This window comes from Numida meleagris, chromosome Z (genome assembly GCF_002078875.1).
Source record: "Numida meleagris isolate 19003 breed g44 Domestic line chromosome Z, NumMel1.0, whole genome shotgun sequence".
In the NCBI taxonomy this organism is placed as follows: domain Eukaryota; kingdom Metazoa; phylum Chordata; class Aves; order Galliformes; family Numididae; genus Numida; species Numida meleagris.
The window spans coordinates 22,566,339-22,585,960 of record NC_034438.1 but is presented as its reverse complement, the minus strand read 5'-3'; the positions used below and the strand labels follow the sequence as shown (position 1 = coordinate 22,585,960).

At 38.7% G+C, this 19,622-nt stretch overlaps 1 protein-coding gene across 2 annotated transcripts in view; it reads left to right on the top strand.

Annotated features, from left to right (window-relative positions):
• Nucleotides 1-19,622, top strand: part of CMYA5 (cardiomyopathy associated 5) — a 50,320-nt gene that overhangs the window by 5,294 nt on the left and 25,404 nt on the right. The window contains exons 2-6 of one of the 2 annotated variants that reach the window (XM_021381293.1): nucleotides 1,756-13,135; nucleotides 15,380-15,475; nucleotides 16,127-16,360; nucleotides 17,102-17,124; nucleotides 18,640-18,761. In XM_021381293.1, coding sequence (XP_021236968.1) covers nucleotides 1,756-13,135; nucleotides 15,380-15,475; nucleotides 16,127-16,360; nucleotides 17,102-17,124; nucleotides 18,640-18,761 — 11,855 coding nt within the window. The remainder of the gene's footprint in view (nucleotides 1-1,755; nucleotides 13,136-15,379; nucleotides 15,476-16,126; nucleotides 16,361-17,101; nucleotides 17,125-18,639; nucleotides 18,762-19,622) is intronic. The other variant, XR_002433544.1, reaches the window with a different exon arrangement.

Sequence of the window (19,622 nt, the reverse complement as noted above, 5' to 3'; positions counted from 1 at the left end):
GCAGCAAAATTGATACAGATTTGTTTGCTTTATTTTTTCCTCTGAACTATAAATCTTACCTTATGAAGCCAGCCTTACGAGGGAATACCATGCCTAGGCAAGTAAACAGCTGTACATGCTGCATTTATGTTTGAGTTTTGTTGTGTTTTTGTTTTGTTTTTGTTTGGGAGCTAGATGTTGGGTTTGGGGTTTTTTTTGGTTAAGCAATGATTATTTGTTATCATACTGTCAGATTTGCATTAACTGTGGATGTTGGTCCAAGCTGTCTTGCAGAGGACTGCCTGCAGGCCAGCCCAGTCACCACAACTGACTTCAGTCTTTGGTTAGCACCAGGCACATCAGAGATGGGGTATGATCTGCATGAATGTTAGCATGGGCCAGCCCACATGCTTCTTGTGCTGTGATCTTTCAAGCAAATTCCCTCAGTTTGGTAAAAGTAATGCCAGCAGTGCTAGAAGTATTAGCAGACTAGATTCTTTTTTTTTTCCTTTTGGTTAGGTACTAAGCAGTCTTACTGAGATGTTTCCAAATTCTTGACTGCTGAGTTTGCTTGATGGAGAGAATATGACTCTCTACAGAATTTCCTTTTGTCTTCTCTCGGTGCCAGAAGGCTAATGCTGAGAGCTCCTCACCAGTGTTCCCTTGGCCTTTGACACCGTCATGATGCTGGATCATAGCTTGTGGTGTCACTTGGGAACCCAAGCTTTCTTCACCTTTGTTCAAGTGCTGTATCCTGATCACTTAGAAAGTGGCCTTATCCTCTGTTTAGTGAAACTGGACTTTGTGTAGCTATAGGTTTGCACCCTTCTCCACTTCTTCATCAGCTCTGCTGAAGCCTCTGCCAGCTAAGCACTCTACATTTCTTTCAATCAGCTACTAACACAGTTTTCCTTAATTATCTTATATCTACACAAGGAACATTGGAGTTGAATGCAATAGTCACCATTCATATGCTTTCTTGATGTAATTATTGCAGCCCTAGTTAAATTTTTTTTTAATAGCACTGTGATTTAGTGTCTTTTTATTGCTTTCACTATTCTTTACATTCTTATTTCTAAGATTTTTTTTCAAAGCTTCCAAGAACACATTTCTACTTCTTAATTTTTTTTAATGAGACTAGATTTAATTCCAGCATGTGACAGTGTATTGATTGCATATCATAAGGTTTCAAGTTAGTTTTATAAAACACTGTTATTTCATTCAGGGATAGCCCAGAAGGTTTAGACTGTTGAATGTATTCTAAATTACGTTACTAAATAGGTACACTGCTTAGACAATGAACCAAGAGAAGACAGCAACAAACTATTCTCTACTACTGTGCAGATTGTATAATCATTTTACAATTAGACAAAGCAAGTGTAGGTGCTTTTGAAAAACTGACAGCATCTCATGCGTGTTTAGTGCAAGATCTAAGTCACACTGTGAGCTAATCAGGCACTGGTTCAAAATCCATTTGATCTCACACTCACAAACAAGGTCAGACAAAATGCAGTTTTTCCTGAATTGTCACAGACATTCGAACACCTCCCCTTCATTAAACTAACCTTGCAACACAAAGCCTTACAAAAATTTATCTAAAATACATTTGTCAGATGAAATATGACTTTGCTTCTGTTTCTGTTTCAGAATTTATGCAAATGAGGTATTTTTATGTTTAAAAAACATCGCGTTAGTGCATTGGACTTCACTGCAATAATTTGATGTTTTATGATTTTATGTCTCTTTTTCTTTTTTTTTTTTCTTCTTTCTTTTTAGTTTAAAAGATCTTATCCAAAGTGAAGATGTGAAACCCAAGCTGCAGTACATCATGACTAACCCCTCCTTTTCTATGGTAACAGTTCAAAGTGAAGATAGTGGGATAACGTGGGAAACCAGCTCAAGCAGATGTTCTACTCCCTGGACTTCAGAAACTAGTACAACTTCTGATCTTTACAGTATGGAAAGTTCACCAGTAGGTTCTCCTCCAGGAAAAGTCATCTTTATTATGGATGAAGGTAAAATTGTTCGAAAAAGGAAGTGTAAACCTTCAAATAGAGTGCCATTGCCCACACATGTGAGAGGAGGTCAAGGCAATAAGAAACGTGATTCTTCTGGAATGCAGAGACAAGAACCAAGAACTGTTCTAGGAGATGTGCAAGGCTCAGTGTTAAATGTTGAACAGATGGAAGCACAGGACACAGATGAAGAAATGCTGGAGGACAAAGAAGATCTGGAGAATATTGCAGAACAACCAGTAAAACGTGCTCCAATAAGATCAATATTTAGAGAAAGCAGAATGAGAAAAGTAGGGCCAATCCTTGGAGGACCAGTAAAATCTAGAATCCAGCTGTTCAATTCAATTTTTGGAGGGACTGGGCCACTCCCTGAAACAGTAGAAAAAAGTAAAATCCAAAGAAAGAGCTCAGTTTCAGGAGAATCTGAATGCTTCCTTGAAGCATCTGTAAAAGAAAGATCGCATAAGTTCATTTCAGAAACAACACATACAAAATCTTTCCAGAGAACAAGTAGAAGTCTTGAAACACCATCAGAAAAAAGAAGGAATCAAAGGCAGCAATCCACAACACATTCAAATGAAAGCTATTCTTCAGTAACACCTCTTGAAAAACAGCTTACTAGTAAAGAAGATGTTTCTTTTCAAGATGTTAAACCTGTTAAAACAAAAGATAAACCAAGTAAGTTTTCAAAGTCTGGTGAAGAAACAACTTTTCAGCACGAAGGAAGAAAAGACAGGCAATCTCGACTGGAGAATCTAAATCAAGTATCAGGGCAGTCACAAAAGTTCAGCCCTCCTGAACAGGCAAGGAATCAGCAAAGTTACTCTTACTCATCTGTGGCTAACAAGGCAATAACGGAACAGTTAACAACTGCTGCACTAGAGACTGATGAGGAACAAGTGCCACTTCCTTCAAACGAAACTGCAAATAAGAAACCAGATCAATCACTGCTGACAGTGACAGATCTTCCAGGTGAACCAAAGGAGCAAGAGATTCAGCCAATTTCAACACTACAGTCTGTTTCAGTGGATTCTGTTAACAAATTAGATAGACAATGTACCCAACTTACAGCACCCGCATCAGAACAGCTTGAGAAGGAAGTACAGAAGTCAGCAGTTCAAGCTCACTTACCTAATGCTCCATCAGCTAAATCCAGATATTCCACTCCATCTGAGACAAGACAGGAGGACAGTATTCCTCAGTCATCAGAAACTGCACAATCAGAGTCTGAACATGTGCTTTTACCACATTCTTTAGAAGAAACAGAGAAGCAAGAAACTGAGTGTCACTCATCAGCAACTGCACAGTCAGAAACTGAGCATTCAGGTCTAGTGTATTCTGTTAAAAAAAAAGAGAGTCAAAGGACCCCACTACCAGAAATGCAAAATATTTGCTTAGAGAAGCAAACAGAGTCAGAACAAGACTTTTTCTTTGCTCAAGAAGCAGAGGAGCAAGTAATCAAACTAAATTCACATATTCCTGAAAAGATGGATTCTAAATATTTTGGCATTTCATATCCTATTTGCACAGAAACACAAGAAACTCAGAAAAGATCAGTTGTAAATAAAGCAGTAGATTTCGATCACCCTGTTTTTTCTGTTGATAAAAACAATCAAGCAGAGAATGCACAAATGGAGATGGAATATCCAGATTTTTCATATTCCAGTGAAGAAAGTGGGGAATCAGAGAGAACACAGACAGAGACAGAGCATCCAGATTTCTCTTTGTCCAAGGAAGTAACCAAGGAATCGGAGGGTGCACAGCTAGAGACAGAAGATCCACATTTTTCATATTCCAGAGAAGAAACAGATAAATCAAAGAGTTCACAAAGGGAAATAGAGCAGCCAGATTTCTCATTTTCCAGGGAAGAAGTGGGGGAATCAGAGAGTGCACAGCTGGAGACAGAACATCAGCAATTCCTTTTTTCCAAGAAAGACATAGAAAAATCAGAGAGTCCACACCTGGAAGCAGAACATCCAGATTTCTCATATTCCAGAGAAGAAATGTTGGAATCAGAGAGTGCACAGTTAGAGATGGAGCAGCCAGACTTTTCTTTTTCTAGGGAAGAAACAGAGGATTCAGGGAGTGCACAACCTAAGATAGAGCATCCAGATTTTTCATATTCCGGGGAAGAAATGGTGGAATCAGAGGATGCACACGTGAAGATGGAGCAGCCAGACTTTTCACTTCCCAGGGAAAAAACAAAGGAATTGGAGAGTACACAACTGGAGACCAAGCATCCAGATTTTGATTTTTCCAAGGAAGACACGCAGGAATTGACAGGTACACAGATGGAGACAGAGCATCCAGATTTCTCTTATTCCAGGGAAAAAATGGTGGAAACAGAGAGAGCCCAGCCGGAACAGACAGACTTTTCTTTTTCCGGGGAAGAAAAAGAGGAATCAGAGAGTGCACGGCTGGAGACAGAACATCAGGACTTTTCAATTTCCAGGGAAGAAACAGAAGGGCAAAAATCTATTCCCTTTGAACTGGAACAGCCAAAGTCTTACTCCCCTGAAGAAGCAGAGCAAGAAGGAACAGCACAGCTTGAGTTGGAACCTTCAGACATATCCTGTTTGATGGAAGAAACGGAGAAAGAAAACACTACAAAACTTGAATTAGTACATCCAGATACATATGATTTCACTGGAAGAGACAGGATGCAGCAAATGGGGCATCAGAAAACAAGACATTCAGTTTTACCTTATCCAATGGATGAAACAAAGCATCAAGAATTGGCACAAGTAGATACGGACAAATCTCTTTTGTCATATTTTGGTGACAAAGGAGAACAGCCACAACCTGCACAGCAGGATTCACAACCTGGAGGTAAGCTTTACTCCCTTGGCAAGTCAGTGCAAGGAGAAACTAATCAGTTAAAGTCAGGGTGTCCAGTTTTGCCATATTCTACTGCAAAAGAGCAGCAGCATAAAGAAGAGTCAGATACATCATATTCCACTGGAAAAACAGAACAAGAAATATTGCAACCGAAGGTGGACCATGCAGATTTCCCATATTCCCATAGAGAAGCAGCACAAGAAGCTGTACAAGAAGACTTAGGAAGACCAGAGTTGTCATGTTTCAGTACTGAAGCACAACAAAATGAAATTGTACAACTAGCTTCAGAAAATAGGAATCTCTCATTTACCTCTGGAGAAATAGTGCAAGAAGAAATGAAGTCAGGACCTTTGTACTCCTCATGTTCAATTGACAGACCAATGCAAGGGGAAATGGTTCAGCTGGAGCAGGAACATTTAATTCCTAACAATTCCACTCCTGATAGTCAGCAAGAGGAAACCACATCACTGGATTTGGCTCAGCCAGATATATCATATTTCACTGGAAAAATAGAACAAGAAAACAGAGTACAAAGAGGGCTGGAAGAGCTGGAAGAAGCCCAACCAAAAGCTACACAAATGGAACTGGATTATTCAGATTTGCCAGAAAACTGGGGGAAAGCAGAAACACAGGACATGGACCGAATGAATTTGGCACAGCAAGAAACAACGAAACCAGAGTTAGTTCATCCGCCTTTGCCATATTCTTTCAGTGAACTAATGCAAGAAGAAAAGAAAATGGAACCAGAGTATCCAGAACAGACATTTTATGCAAGTGTAGGCATGCAGGAGGAAGTGACAGAACAGAAAACAAAGCAACCATTTCTGTCATGTTTTACTGGAAAAACAGAACAAGATGAAATAACGCATCCAAAGCAGGAGCTAACATTTGTGCCTCCTTCTAGTTGCAAAGAAGCACCACAGGAAATGGAAATGGGTTCAAAATATCCAGATTTGTCATACTCCTCTCGCAGACCTGAACAAGGAAAGTTTAGACATCCAACTTTGCCATTCCATTCAAAGCAACAAGAAACTGCACCACCAGTGATGGAACATCCAGATTTTCCATGCAACACTGGTGAACTGAAACCAGGTGATGCTGTTCAGCAGGAGTCAGAATATCCAGAGAAGTCATACTCCATGGAAGAAATGCAACAAGAATCAGAATATTTAGATTCACCAGAAACCCTGGGTGGAGTACAACATGAAACTGCGGAGGCAGAATCTGAATACCCAAATGTATCATGTTCTGATGGCCAGAAAAGCCAGCAAGAAACTTCACAGGTGGTTTCAAAATATCCAGGTGCATTGTTTTCCTTTGGTAATTTTAAAGAACAAGCAACTCAAGAGTTTGACTCAAAACATAAAAATTTGCCTAGGGTGACCAGGAAAAGAGCTTTACCGGGAACGGCACAAATAGACTCAAAACATCCAGGTTTGACATATTCCTTTGGAAAAGCAGAGGAGCCAGAAATTGCACAATCAGAAGCAAAACACACTGACTTGCCACATTCCACCAGTGAAACAAACAAACAAGAAGCAGCACTGTTGGATCAGAAACACATACAAATTTCTGTTGACAGAGAAAAGCAGGAGCAAACACCAAAACAGCAGGTAGAGCAAGAAAAGTTTTCATATTCTTCTAGCAAAACAGAGCAGTTAAAATATGCTGAAGAGGACTTGGAAAAACAAGATCCATCATTTTCCACTGTCAGGCCAGATGAGAAAATGGCTCTGACAGAGACAGAACATGCTGATGTGATATATCCTCTGGAAAAAGCAGAAGTGCAACAAAGAGTACAACTAGAATCAGAGCAAATGGATTTAACTTACCCCTTTGAAAAAGCAGAACAGAAAATGGCTCAGCCAGAATTGGAAAGATCTCATTTGGCCCATTCTGTTGGTACAGCAGAACTAGAAGAAATAACAAAACCAGAGCAGAGACATCCTGACCTTCCTTATTCTGTTTTCGAAGCAGAAAAACTGCAAAGTGCAGAGCTGAAACCTGAACATCCCGGTCTAGCCTGTTCCTTCAACGAAGTACAGGAAACAACACAACTGATGGGGAAACAACTGAATGTGTTGGATGTCCATGACAAAACAGAGAAATGCCCACTTGCCAAGCAGGAGCTGGGCAATGAAGATTGGGCATCTCCTGCTGACAAAGAGGGACAGCAAGGGATGGTGCGTACAGCCTTGGAATGCCCTGATGAGGACCAGTCTGCCAGCAGAGCAGAGCATCCACAACCAGCAAAAGAGAAACTAGGAGTTCCAGATACGTCGTCTCATAGTGGAAAAGAAGAGCAAAGAGGAATGGCAGAACCAGAGCTAAAGCATCTCAATTTATCATATTCCATTCATGGGACAGAACCCCAAAAAAATACACAGCTGGAGTTAGGAAAACCGGACCTAGCAACTTGGCCTGGCAAAACAGAGCAAGCACAACTTGCTCAAGAGAAGCAGTCAGGCTTCTTGCATTCTTTCAAAAAAGAGGAAGCACAACCAAAAATAGGACAATCACAGTTATCTTATTCTGTTAGTGAAGCAGAACAAGAAATTGCACATGAGGAATCAATCCATCCAGCTTTATTAGCTGGAAGATTAGAACACCATGAATTCATACAACCAGAGGCAGAAATAATGGATTTATCACGCTCAATTGGTGAAACACAACAATCTCAAATAGATGAACTGGATTTGGAATATCCGGATTTATCACATTCCACTGGTACACTACAGAAACAAGAAGAGGTTCAACCAGAGCTGGAAGACCCAAGTGATTTTTCATCATCTCTCAGCAAAGAGCAAAGGGAAAATGCAGGAATGCAGGCAGAACACTCTGAGTTTCAGCACTCATTTTGGAAAGGAGAAAGACTGCAAGATTCGCAGGTGGAATCAGAATGCACAAATTTGTCATTCTTGGTTAGCACAGCAGAAGCTCATGAAACAACACAATCAGAGTTGAAAGAACTTGATTTGTTGCCTTCTTTTGTCAAAACAAAACAATCATGGGATTCACCAGAGCCTGATCATCTAAACATCTCAGATGCCATTACCAAGGTACCACACCCTGACTTGTTATCTTCTACCAGTGAAGAAGCACTGAATGCACAACTGGATTTTAAACAGGAGAGAGAAAGCTGTGCATTACACACAGAGGGAACAGCAGAACTGAAATCAGAACAGCCAATACTGTCAAGTGCTCATGGCACAGTGGAGGAACCAAAAAGGACATCATTGGAAGGAGAGCTCCTAGACATCTTGTATTCCTCAGGTGAAAAAAGAGAAATCAAGAAAGAGGAACAAGACGTGGCAAGACAAGAGTTAGAGCATTCAGGTTTAGCAGATTCTACTAACAAAACAGAGCAGCAAGAAACCACACAACCTGAGTCCAGACAACCAGATTTATCATCTTACTCTGGAAAGAAAGAGCAACAACAAACTGTTCAAGTGGAAAGAGAACATCAGGAGTTGCTACACTTCCCTGGCAAAACACAATGGCAAGGTACAGCACAGCTAGAAGTCAAACATCCAGATTTGTCATATTCCATTGGCAAAGTAGAGCAGCCACAGGCTACACAATGGAAATCAGACCAGCCTGTAAGACCTCATCACGTTGGAACAACTGATCAAGAAGGAATGGCAGATACAGAGCAGGACTTAGGACAACAAGATTTTACATATTCCCCTGGTAAAACAGATGAAATACAAACTGTGCAAGATGAACTGGAACATACAGCTTTATTGTATTCTTCTGACAAAACAGAACAAGAAATGGTGATGTCAGAGTTGCAACATCCACAGCTGTCTTATTCTGTAAGAGTAATAGAAGGGAAAACTACACATCAGAAATCAGACAACAAAGATTTGTCGTATTCTACTTGCCATCAGGAGCACCACAAAATTGTACAACCAGAGATGGAAGAAATGGATTTATCCTATCCAACTGACAAATCAGAGCACTCACAATCTGCCCAAGTAGTACTGGAACAGCCAGGGTTTTTGAAGTCTTTTGGAGAACTGGAGGAAAAGGGATTGGCTCAGCCTTCCTTTTTGCCCTCACTAGAAGAAAAGCAGAAACCATCTTCACAGTTAGACTTAATTCAACCATGTTTATCACATTTACTTGATAAAGCAGAAAAACAGGAAACTGGACAAGAAGTGTTTAGGTCATCTGATTTCTCATATTCAATGGGAAAAGCAGACCAACTGCAAACAGAACAAGAAAAAATAAAATATCCAGATTTTTCACATTCTCTTGGCAAAGCAGAAACTCATGGAGTGAAACCACTGGGTTTATTATCCTCTTATAGCAAAGCAGAGCAGACACATACCACCCATCTGGAACATCCAGAGACATCATACTTTGCAGGCAAAACAGAGCAGAGGGATGGGACCCATCCTGAACTGCAGTGCTTTAATTTGCAGTCCTCTGCTGTTGAAGCAGAGCAACAAGAAACACTTCCTGTATGTTATACCTCTGCCAGGACTGAGGAACGGGAAACTGTAGAACTGAAGTCTGAACAATCAGATTTACTAAATTCTACTGAAAAAGTAGAAAAGCACGAACCAACTGTATTGAGAGCAGGACATTCAGAGAAGTGGAACACTGGGATTATTTCATCTCTAACTACTCTGCTGGAAACCAAACAAGATTTATCCTTTTCCACTGAGGAAGCAACAAGCCAAAAAATTCAGCCCTGTTCATTTCTTCCTGAAAAATCAGTGTCTATACCTTTGAGTGTTTCACATTCTGAAACAAAAATGGAAAGAAGTCCAAAGTCTTCACCTGTAACTGGAGGTCCGTCCTCTGAGCATTTAGATTTGTCTTACAGGCAGTGTAAAACAGAGCCATCAGAAACAGCACAGCCTGTGTCAGGTTTCTTCTTTACAAGAGAAGCAGAGAATACAAGAATTCATCTACATTTGCCCATGGCTGTACAGTCAGAACATGTAATTTTACCTGAAACAGAGAGAGAACAGACTCCACATTACTTCCACACAACTACACAATTAGAATCTGAACAATTAAATACATCACACTGTATAGATAAAACAGAGACTCTAGGAAGTCAGGAGTATTTAACTGTACCTTCAAAACTGGAGACTGAACCTTCAGCTCCATTTTATTCAGTTGATGAAACACATCAGCAAGAAATTCCACCTTATTCAAAACCTGCCTCTGAGAATTTGGTTGCCAAGTACTCCATTGCTGAACAAGAAAAGCAAAGCATGCAGCTAGTTATTCCCCAGTCTGCACAATCAGAGTGTAAATATGTAATTCCACCACATGATGAAGCAGAATTGCAAAAAAATCAGCTATATTCACCTAAACCAGCAAGCCTGAAGACAGCACCATCGGAGAGTAAGTCCATATTGCACACAGAACAAGATGAACAAGATCTCACAGCATGTTTGTCATTAGAGCAGCTAAGTTCCTCCAAATTAACTGCCAGACAGGATAAGCAAGAAGTACAACCTGATGTACAGAAGATGCCACAGCTGGTGAGCGCAGAGTCAAAGGCGACTGTTGTAGCAGACCAGCAACCAATGTCATCAGATACATTTGTACCTTTTCATGCTTTATCTGAAAAAACAGCATCTGTGGCCTTCATTGGTGATGAAGAAAAACAAAATATTCCATCATCTCTGCCTAACATAGTAGGCATACCTGAAAACGAAACAAATATAGTTTCAGGTAGTTACACTGAAGAAGAGGATAGACATGAAATGCAGCCATATTTCACAGGGCAGAAGCATACATCCTTTGAGCAACCAAGATCTGTTTCCTCAGAGCTTGTTTATGAAACTGTGGCCCACAAAACTCAGTGTTATTCTGGTGACCAGGGTAGACTTTCCTCAACGGAGCCAAAGTCTATTTTCCCTAGTTCTGATGAAAAGCAGAATCCAGATATTCTATCTCTTGGGCTAGCTAACTGGCTGACAGGAGAAGTGAAAGCTCATTCAATTAATCCTATACAAGCTAAAGAAGTAGACAAGCTTTCTCCAACTGGAGCTTCAGTTTTTGGATCAAAACAATTCCCAGCTGGAAATTGCACAGAAGTTGCAGTTCGTGGAACTACAGACAATAAAGGTGATACAGTTAGAGTTTCTGATTCATTGTCAACTGACATTTCCCATGGACTGTTCTCAGAAACAGGTCACAGAATAGGAAGACATGATTTACCATCGCCAGGAGCAGATAACCCAGGTCCAGACAAAGGTCCAGAGAGTGAAAATAGGTTTGGAAACCCTACAAAAAGGAAAGCAATGCAACATCTGGAGGCAGACAAAATGACTGAAGTGCCTGAGCATTACCTGAGACTAGAAGAAGAAATGAAACACGTGAGCACTGTAGAAGACAGTCGGCATGCTCAAGAACCTACTGAACAAAAAGATCTATTTAATATAATTTCAGAAGGTTATGAAATACTCAATATTCATGCTCCTACACATATTTCTTCCATTGATCAAGAAGAAAGTAAACACATGCCAGATAAACTAGAATACTTGGAAACAAATCCTTCATTTAAGAGAAAATTAGTTCATGAGAGCCACGGAGCCTCAGTTTCTGGAACAACAACAGAAATTTCTGATATCTCAGTGTTGGAAATGTCTGAAAGCCACGAGGTAAAAGAATTGGTCAAAACTGATGATGTTGGGGAAACTGAAGAAATACAAGAAGAAAATCCAGTGTTGTCAGATAGCAGAAATTATGCAGTCTTGGATCCTGACAATGGTATAGCTGAAATGGATTATTTTGAAAAATATACCTTGATTGATGACAAATCACCAATTAAGCCACATTTTGAAAGACCAAGTTCATCATTCCCTGTGAAAGATCTTAATGAACCTGTGGAACAAGCCACATCTTCCAAAGAAACTGCTGAGGAAGATACTTTGGAAGAGGAGTTTGCTTTGCTTGAGGATTTGGATGAAGTATTTTATGGTACTGTGAAAGGAGAAAGCAAAATGCAGTCCTATGCAGGTGCTCCAGAACCTTTTCCTCTGCAGAAATCAATTGACATTAGCAGTAAAAAAGCTACAAGTGTAGAAGATGAACAAAAGTCACCAGGGACCCCACTATTTGATTCAGAAGAAGGAGTGCTAGAACGATCTCTGTTGTTTCCTACCACTGTTGCTGCTGTTAATCCAGAGCTTCTAGAGGAGCCACCTGCTCTATCATTTTTATACAAGGATCTCTATGCAGAAGCAGTAGGAGAAAAGACAAAGGATGAGACTCCTTCTGATGAAGAAAGTGGTAATTCTTATGTGTCTTTTCCAAGTAGAAATTCAGACACAGATGATGGAACAGGTATATATTTTGAAAAATACATTCTTAAAGATGAAATTCCAGGTAAAGTCCTGGAACCTCAAGAAGATCAGATACCAGAGGATGAATCTTTTAGTGGAGGAATTTCAGTTCCAAGTTCAGAGAAGAAATACAAGCAGAGGTCTGCTGATGTTTTAAGTGTCAGAACTGAGATTCTGCCAGAAAGAGTTATTGCAGAGAAAGTCCACAGTGACATTAAAGCAACAATTTGCAAACCAATGCATGCCATTCCTTTTGGAGGAAGAATAATTGCTTCAGGTGCAAGAAGTGATGTCACTGAACAAAGAGAAGAAAATATACCTGTGGAAACAACTGAGGAATTGCCAGAGCAAACAAGTCAACAAGAATATAGTCAAATATTCGATTCTGCAGGAGCCGCTCATCAAGAATCTAGCAATAAGCAGGAAGAACAGCATGAAATATCAGCAGTTCCTCAAGCAGAAAAATATGCTCCATATACTAGAACTCCTGTTGAAGACAGTGAAGATGATCAGTATACCCAGGAAATTTGTTCACACGTTCCTGCCATTCAGCCAAGGGAGAAGCCAGACTTTCAAAGAGAAGAGCAGCACTCCCATGCCTATGAAGATTTCGCTGAGTCAATGGACTATGATGTGATTACACAAGAAGAACTTTTGCAGGATGAAATATCATCTGAACTCACACATGAGGAGCTATTATTTGAAGATAGGGACTCTTTTGAGCATGTTGGGGATAGTTATGAGTTTTTTAATGAGCCAGAGCAAAGAACACCTGTTGAACTTGAAGATTCAGGATTTGTGATGATGTATCCTGAAGAAGCAGCAGCAAACATTCCTGAAATTGAGAGTCCACAAAGAGAACTGAAGAAAGCACAAACAGATACATACTGTTACCACTGCAAATGTCCAATATCTGCTATTGACAAGCTCTTTGGAGAACACAAAGATCACGAAGTCACAACACTAGATGATGCTGCAACCAAGATGAAGGTAAGAATTAATTTGGATGGGAAAGGAAATACTGAGCCTAATTTCTCTGTCCAGAAAGCAGTTGAAAGACTGTCATAATATCTATAAAATAAAAGCTATTCCTAAACACATGTGAGAGATCTTGAAGGGAAAATATCATTAAAGTGTTCTGTAGAGTCCTAAGCTTGCTAAGCTGATACTCTTTTTTTATTCAGAAGTTTGAATGGCCATGCTTATATGTAGCTGTTACCAGACTTTTCATCTTTTAGTCTTCTTGTCTGTGCAGGTTTGCCTGTTTTGTATGTATGGAGTAAGAACTGGGAAGATGTTTCTATGAAGAGAATTTTATTAAGAGTAACTCACTTCATTTGACAAGATACCGAAACCTCAATAGGCAGGGGCCACTATCGTCACAAAGTCCAGTTATGTGTACTGGTTGCTTGGAGATATTAGACTAATTACAGAGTTCACAATGCAAAGTTTTTTTGAAACCTCATCCTCATTTTCTGTTCTTTCTGTACATGTTCGCCAGATGTAATAGTATTTTAGCTGTGCTGCAGGTAAGAGTTCTACAAGTCTTAGTTCTTTCCACTATTTTTAAGCTGTATTACTCTAAAAAACAGCTAGAAATGTATCCCATTTCAGTCGAATACACTTTTGATCTCAATAACAGTGAAAATGGTTTCATTTCTGTGGAAGCTCATTCTTTGCCTAATTACAGTTCTGCTTGTGAAAACCACATGCATGTGATGTTTCGCTTTTCTGGTATCAGATTTTTTCATGTACAAGTATAAAGATATTCTGTTCTTGTTTACCAGCTGTTTAATTTCACCTCTGAAATGTGATATCTCTTTTCTGGCTCATGATCAGTTGCCTGTGATACAGATTTAGTGCAATTTCATTAACATTCCAGAAGAGCTCACATTTCTGCTATTATGTTATTTTTATGATGGATCATATAGAAGAAAGTGAAATTAAAAGTAGAGGAGGGATGTGCCAGTTTCAAATACCAATATTTGCAAACTATCTCCATGGTGTGCAGATATATGGTAGCAGAGTTAGTTTTTATGTATGCCCATTCATGTTTGACATAGAAGTGATACTTTACTACCAGTAAGTCACTAATAAAGTCACAGACCTCAGCTATCTCTCATATGTACTTGCATTTCAGCAAGTCAAATTAAGCTGCAAATAAATGTCCCATGATATCACTCCCTGGCTGTGGAACACTGACATGAAGCCAGTATTAATTCTGGCCACAGCACAGGCTTGGTTTCACATGATTCTAGCACTCAGAGCTCAGGTTGCTTTGAGATGGTATTTTATGTTTCTTGTTACCCCTCTATAATCACTGAGAAAATATTAAGATAGCAAAATACTTGTTGCCTGAACTTTACTGTAGGGATATAGCTTCACAATTTAAAAAAAAAAAAAAAAAAAAAGAGCTCTGGATGGCACCTGATAGATCTTATAGGCTGTCTTGACAAACAGAATTTCGCCTCTGAATATTGGTAATTGGCCTTTAATATTTATAAAGTCAGCTTTCAGCTTTACAGTCCAATGTGACATTTATAATTAATGGAAAGTCATATGCTAGTTTTCAAACAGATTTGACTGTAGAAGTTTGCCATAATAGGAGGCTGTTACCAAAGGTGTTGACCTTCCTTATGCCAGTTATTTACAAATAAGTATTTTCATGAATTATAAATTTTACTTGAGCAGACAGCCAATTTCCTTCAGGAATGGTCAAGAAGCATTAAGAAAAAGTTCTGGGTTGTTTCTGGTGCCTGTTGTCCCTTGGACTGCTTTTGTTTGCACATTTAATTCAAACAGTGATTTTGATGGATTTGCAAGGAAATATCTTTAAAATTCCAATTTAAAAAAATTGTGCTGCATAATCTGTCGGCCTCATAATTTCCAGTCATAATCTCCCTCTTCTGGGCTTTTTTCTCTTAAGGGTACTCATGAGTCTCTAAGAATCCTGTTTCTAACAGAGCTACAATGGAATGAGTAGTGTTTGACAACTTGTAGAGACACTCAGCACCTCGTTGAACTGAGATCACTTTTTTTGGTTTGGAAACAGTTTTGTAGCTGTTCCAGTTGCTATTTCTGTCCTTGTCTTTGCATCCAGGGAAATGCCCGAACTTAATTTAGTAGTTGTTCCAATGGTGGCTTATGGCAAAACAAAATATTCATTTCAACAAAATAGGTTATGCGTGAAAACTTTATAAAACAATACAGTTAATGATACATTTTAAATTTCAGGATAAATTAGGTGAATTGCTAATTGCGCTGGAAAAAAAGTCAATGAAGATTGAAGAGTTTGTGGGTGATATCGAATCCCTATTTAATTCTGTTGAGGTAAGTCCAGGGTTTTTTTCACATTGATTTTCTTTCCCTCTACAATACTGCTTCTAAATTATGTTTGACTTTTTTCATAGTGTCATTTTTTATGCTACAATGGACTATTTCTCTAGTCCTCAAAATGAATTCTTCTGCTGGAAGGAGCTACATTAAGGAGAAAAAACGATTGCTTTTTTGCACATCATTGCAAAGTGTAATAAGTGACTATCAAGCACAGGAGGAAAAAACTCCCTTGATTTTGATTATACTTTTAAAACGTTCATTCTGTATCTATGTTTAGAGTCCTTCATTAAACATCTAAATACATTGCCCAGTGGCTATACATTCTTAAGCCTTGAGGACTGTATTAACTTCTGTTGAAAGCATGAATTTTTAGCTATTTTGTAATCAGACTTCCTCTCTGTGCTTAAATATAGGAGTTTAATTTTAAGCATTCACGTTAAAAAATATATCTGCCATTATTTTAAATGTATTTCTCCAGCATTATTTCTCCCAGATGAGCTTGTTTACAGAAATAAAGTTCTCTTACTGTCAGGATGCCAGGAGTCTGGTGGATGAATCATGTATGGGTATTGAGAATTTCTATGTATTCATTAACTATTGTAATTTCAGTCTGCAGATCAGTTTACATCTGTTTTTATTTTCCAGGAAAAGTGTAAGAAAAATGCTGAGTTATTGGAAAAGCAGAATGAAGAGATGCTTAAGAAAATGGTAGCACAATATGATGAGAAATCAGAAAACTTTGAAGAGGCAAAGAGGATGAAAATGGAGTACCTTTATGAACAGATGGTTAACTTCCAGCAAACTGTTGATTCAGCAAAGGAAACTTTGGAGACAACAGTAAAGGAAATGGAAGAACTTAATGGCTTTGTTTTCCTAAATGTAAGTATAAATGACATTCATACTGTAGATTTTATTATACTAGTTAGGAAAGAACTTATAACTCACACAGTGCCTGAGCTGAGAATTAGATGTTTATGTTTCATTTTTTTAAGACTGCTAAATCCTGCAAGCTCAGTTATTCCACCCTTAAAATGCCAGATCAGCTGCTTTTGTCATATGAATAGAGAATCGCAAGGATGATGCATAGGAAGAAAATACGCCTTACAACATTAGAATAGTTCTATCTATTTTGTTTTGTGAAGAGAAAGATGAGAGACGTCTCAACAATTTATCTAGAATTAACCCCCGAGGAATAATGAATGTCATACTAAAATCTTACCCTACTTCTGGTAAACAGTAGTTATGAAGGAGACTTCAGCCAGAGTTTGTATTTAAGTGTTATTAATGCAAAAGTGATTTTCTTCTGTAAAAGCTTTGATTTAGAAAAGTATTTGACTGTACCCTGGTCTTTATACCTAGATACTGAATACTGACTCCTCAGGGGTTTTAAACCAGATGGAGATTCTAATAGCCTGCTGAGTGAGAGCTTTGAATAGAAATACTCTTAAGGAACCAAATTATCTGTGGGTGCGAATGAGCAGCATCCCAACCATTATCAAGTCAATAAAACTCTGTGTTTTTAACTCTGGGGAGAGTAGCAGAATGTCCGGGATGGATGAGGGGCTCTTCAACATTCTCAGGGTTTTGAAACTGTTAATATATTTCTTTTTTTTCCCTCAGTCATCTAAAGAATTGAATAAAAGGTATCCAAAGTATGGGTTAAATGTGCTGTACTGAATACTAGACTTAGCCTGCTGGATGCTTCATTTACTAACCACATTGCTAATATTGATAGTCACTTTTATGAACCTTGTAAATAATGAAATTAAGAGAAGATGCTTTATTCTTGTTGCCGTAACTAACCAGTTCTGACGTGTTTTGCATGTGTTCTATAATACATCAATTAATTAAGTAGCATTTTAAATTGTCAACTCAATTTTAAATCTCAGGCATAAAGCACATGTTCCTTGTAGTTATTGCTGTATACGCATATACTAGAAACCATTTTGACCATGTTTACATCTCTTAACATCACTATTATGTGATTTTTTCTTTACTACTCTGTTTCAGTATTACAAAGTCTCTGAAAGTTTATGATGCAAGCTATCACTCACATGGCTGGGGTTGTTATGCTATATTTGTGAACACCCCACGAAGGGATGGAAAGAAGAGAGAGAGACTAAGTAGCTCTTTTACCTATTTTTTAGCTATTTTATATAGGAATGTAAAAATGACGTATGGGTTCCAGCTCATTGTGAAAATACAAACCCAGGAGAATGGTCTGATGAGAATGTGCCAAACATCCCTACGTGGTTCCCATAAATTTGCAGGATTAGGACTATAAATTTGGACTCTCCAGTTGTACGACAAAATGTGTCACTTTGGTTACATATCTGCATTTAGGTTTTTTTTCAAAGACTTGCTGCATGCTTAGAGTTTGTTAACTTACACACTAAACTTAAAGTTAATTCTATTTTGTGCATACGTTTGGCTATTATTTTATTTAATAATACCTGACTTGCTAAAAGTGTTACGAAAAACTCACAAAACAATGCATGTTTTTCTAAAGAAAATATATTTAATACTTGTTTTGCTTTGTGAAAATTATAAATAATTAACTTCTACAGTGATTTTTCACTTCTTCAGTGAAAAACAAAGAGGAGAAAGGTAAATTTCAATTGCTTTGAAAAAATAATCCTTCATCTCCTTCAGCTGTTTCTGCCTCAAAGACAAAAATATGTTTGTTCTTTTTTTCTTCTAATAAACTCAGCAAATGTAGGCTAGTCGGGTGAAATCCACCTTCCTTCTTGTTTGCTTTTGTTTTGTTTTGTTTGTTTGTTTGTTTGTTTTCCACAAGCAGCTGCTTTACCTTACATCTATGGGTCAGTTGCTGTAATTCAGCGCTGACTATAACCTTGCGCTACTATGCCCAAAACCTGGTGTTCCTGGGAGTCTTACTGTGAACTTCAAATCCTCATATTCTCAGAGAGTATATACAGATCTGCAGTACATACAGATTGTGTTTGTTCTCAGGGTGTTCCTCATCTGAATTGTCAGTATGCTCTAAATGTTCAAAATCAGAACAGCTTCTCCTTGCATGCAGTCTTCAGCTTAATGGGAAACTTAGAGAAATGTATGTTGCATGGACATTGCTTCTGGCCCTTGGAAGTTACATGACACCACAAGGGATTTACCTGGCTACGTTTTCTTCCAAATAGGTTATGTTCTGCAATGGATGCCACTCTTTCTTTAGAAAAGATGCCCAGTACATTTTCACTGTTTGAGCACTATGCAGACAGTCCAGGAAAGAGCAACCAGAACTCTTTAAAACACGTGGCTGGTAAGAATCTCTGAATATCATCTTTACAAAAGATAATGTCTTGGCAATACTTTGGAAATTTTAGGAAGCTAAAAACAGAATCAATTTGAGAAGTATAAATTTGCAAACCATATTATTAGCAATCAGAGTTGAATGTAAAATGAAGTCTAATTGTGCACAAGTGTTTGGCTTATAGTAGGACATTAAGATGAGCAGAGGGAAGAGAGCTATAATGAGGGATTCTTGCCTTTTTTAAAAGATCAGACTAGCAGCATATCTCTATCTGTAAATCTCATGAGGCTAAAGAACTTGCTGTTCCCTTGTAGGCAGAGATGGAAGTCAATCAAATGATCTCCTGAGCATGCTTCCTTCAGAGAGGGTGCAGCTCCTAGTGAGTAGGAAAACCAGGGGATGACTGATGGCCACGATCCCTGGGTTTGTGCCATGTGAATGAAAGTACACTGAAACTTCTCCATATGGGGATGTGAAGGGGGAGTAATAACTTTAGCTGGAATAAGCCTCCACTTCTGAGGACAGTGGTGAAAATTGCACATGATAAAGAAATTTATTCATCTCCATTTCATATCCTGTAAAAAGCCTGCCAAAGTGAGTTTTCTGCTCTGCCTGTACATACATTTATAGAAATTATCCAGATCTAGGCAGCCACTAATGACAATCTGTTTCCCTCTTAATGGAGTCTAAGTCCACAGTGACTTTCTCAAGAGAAGGGATCTTGTGGAAGATCATATCTCACTGTCCTGCTTTGTGACCTCCCTCTCATTGTCATATGTACCATTGCTGTCACAGTCACTCTATGGCTATTCACACAATGCCTTTTTCTCATGTTTGGCACCTGAGCAGTGCAACTAGAACATCAGTGTC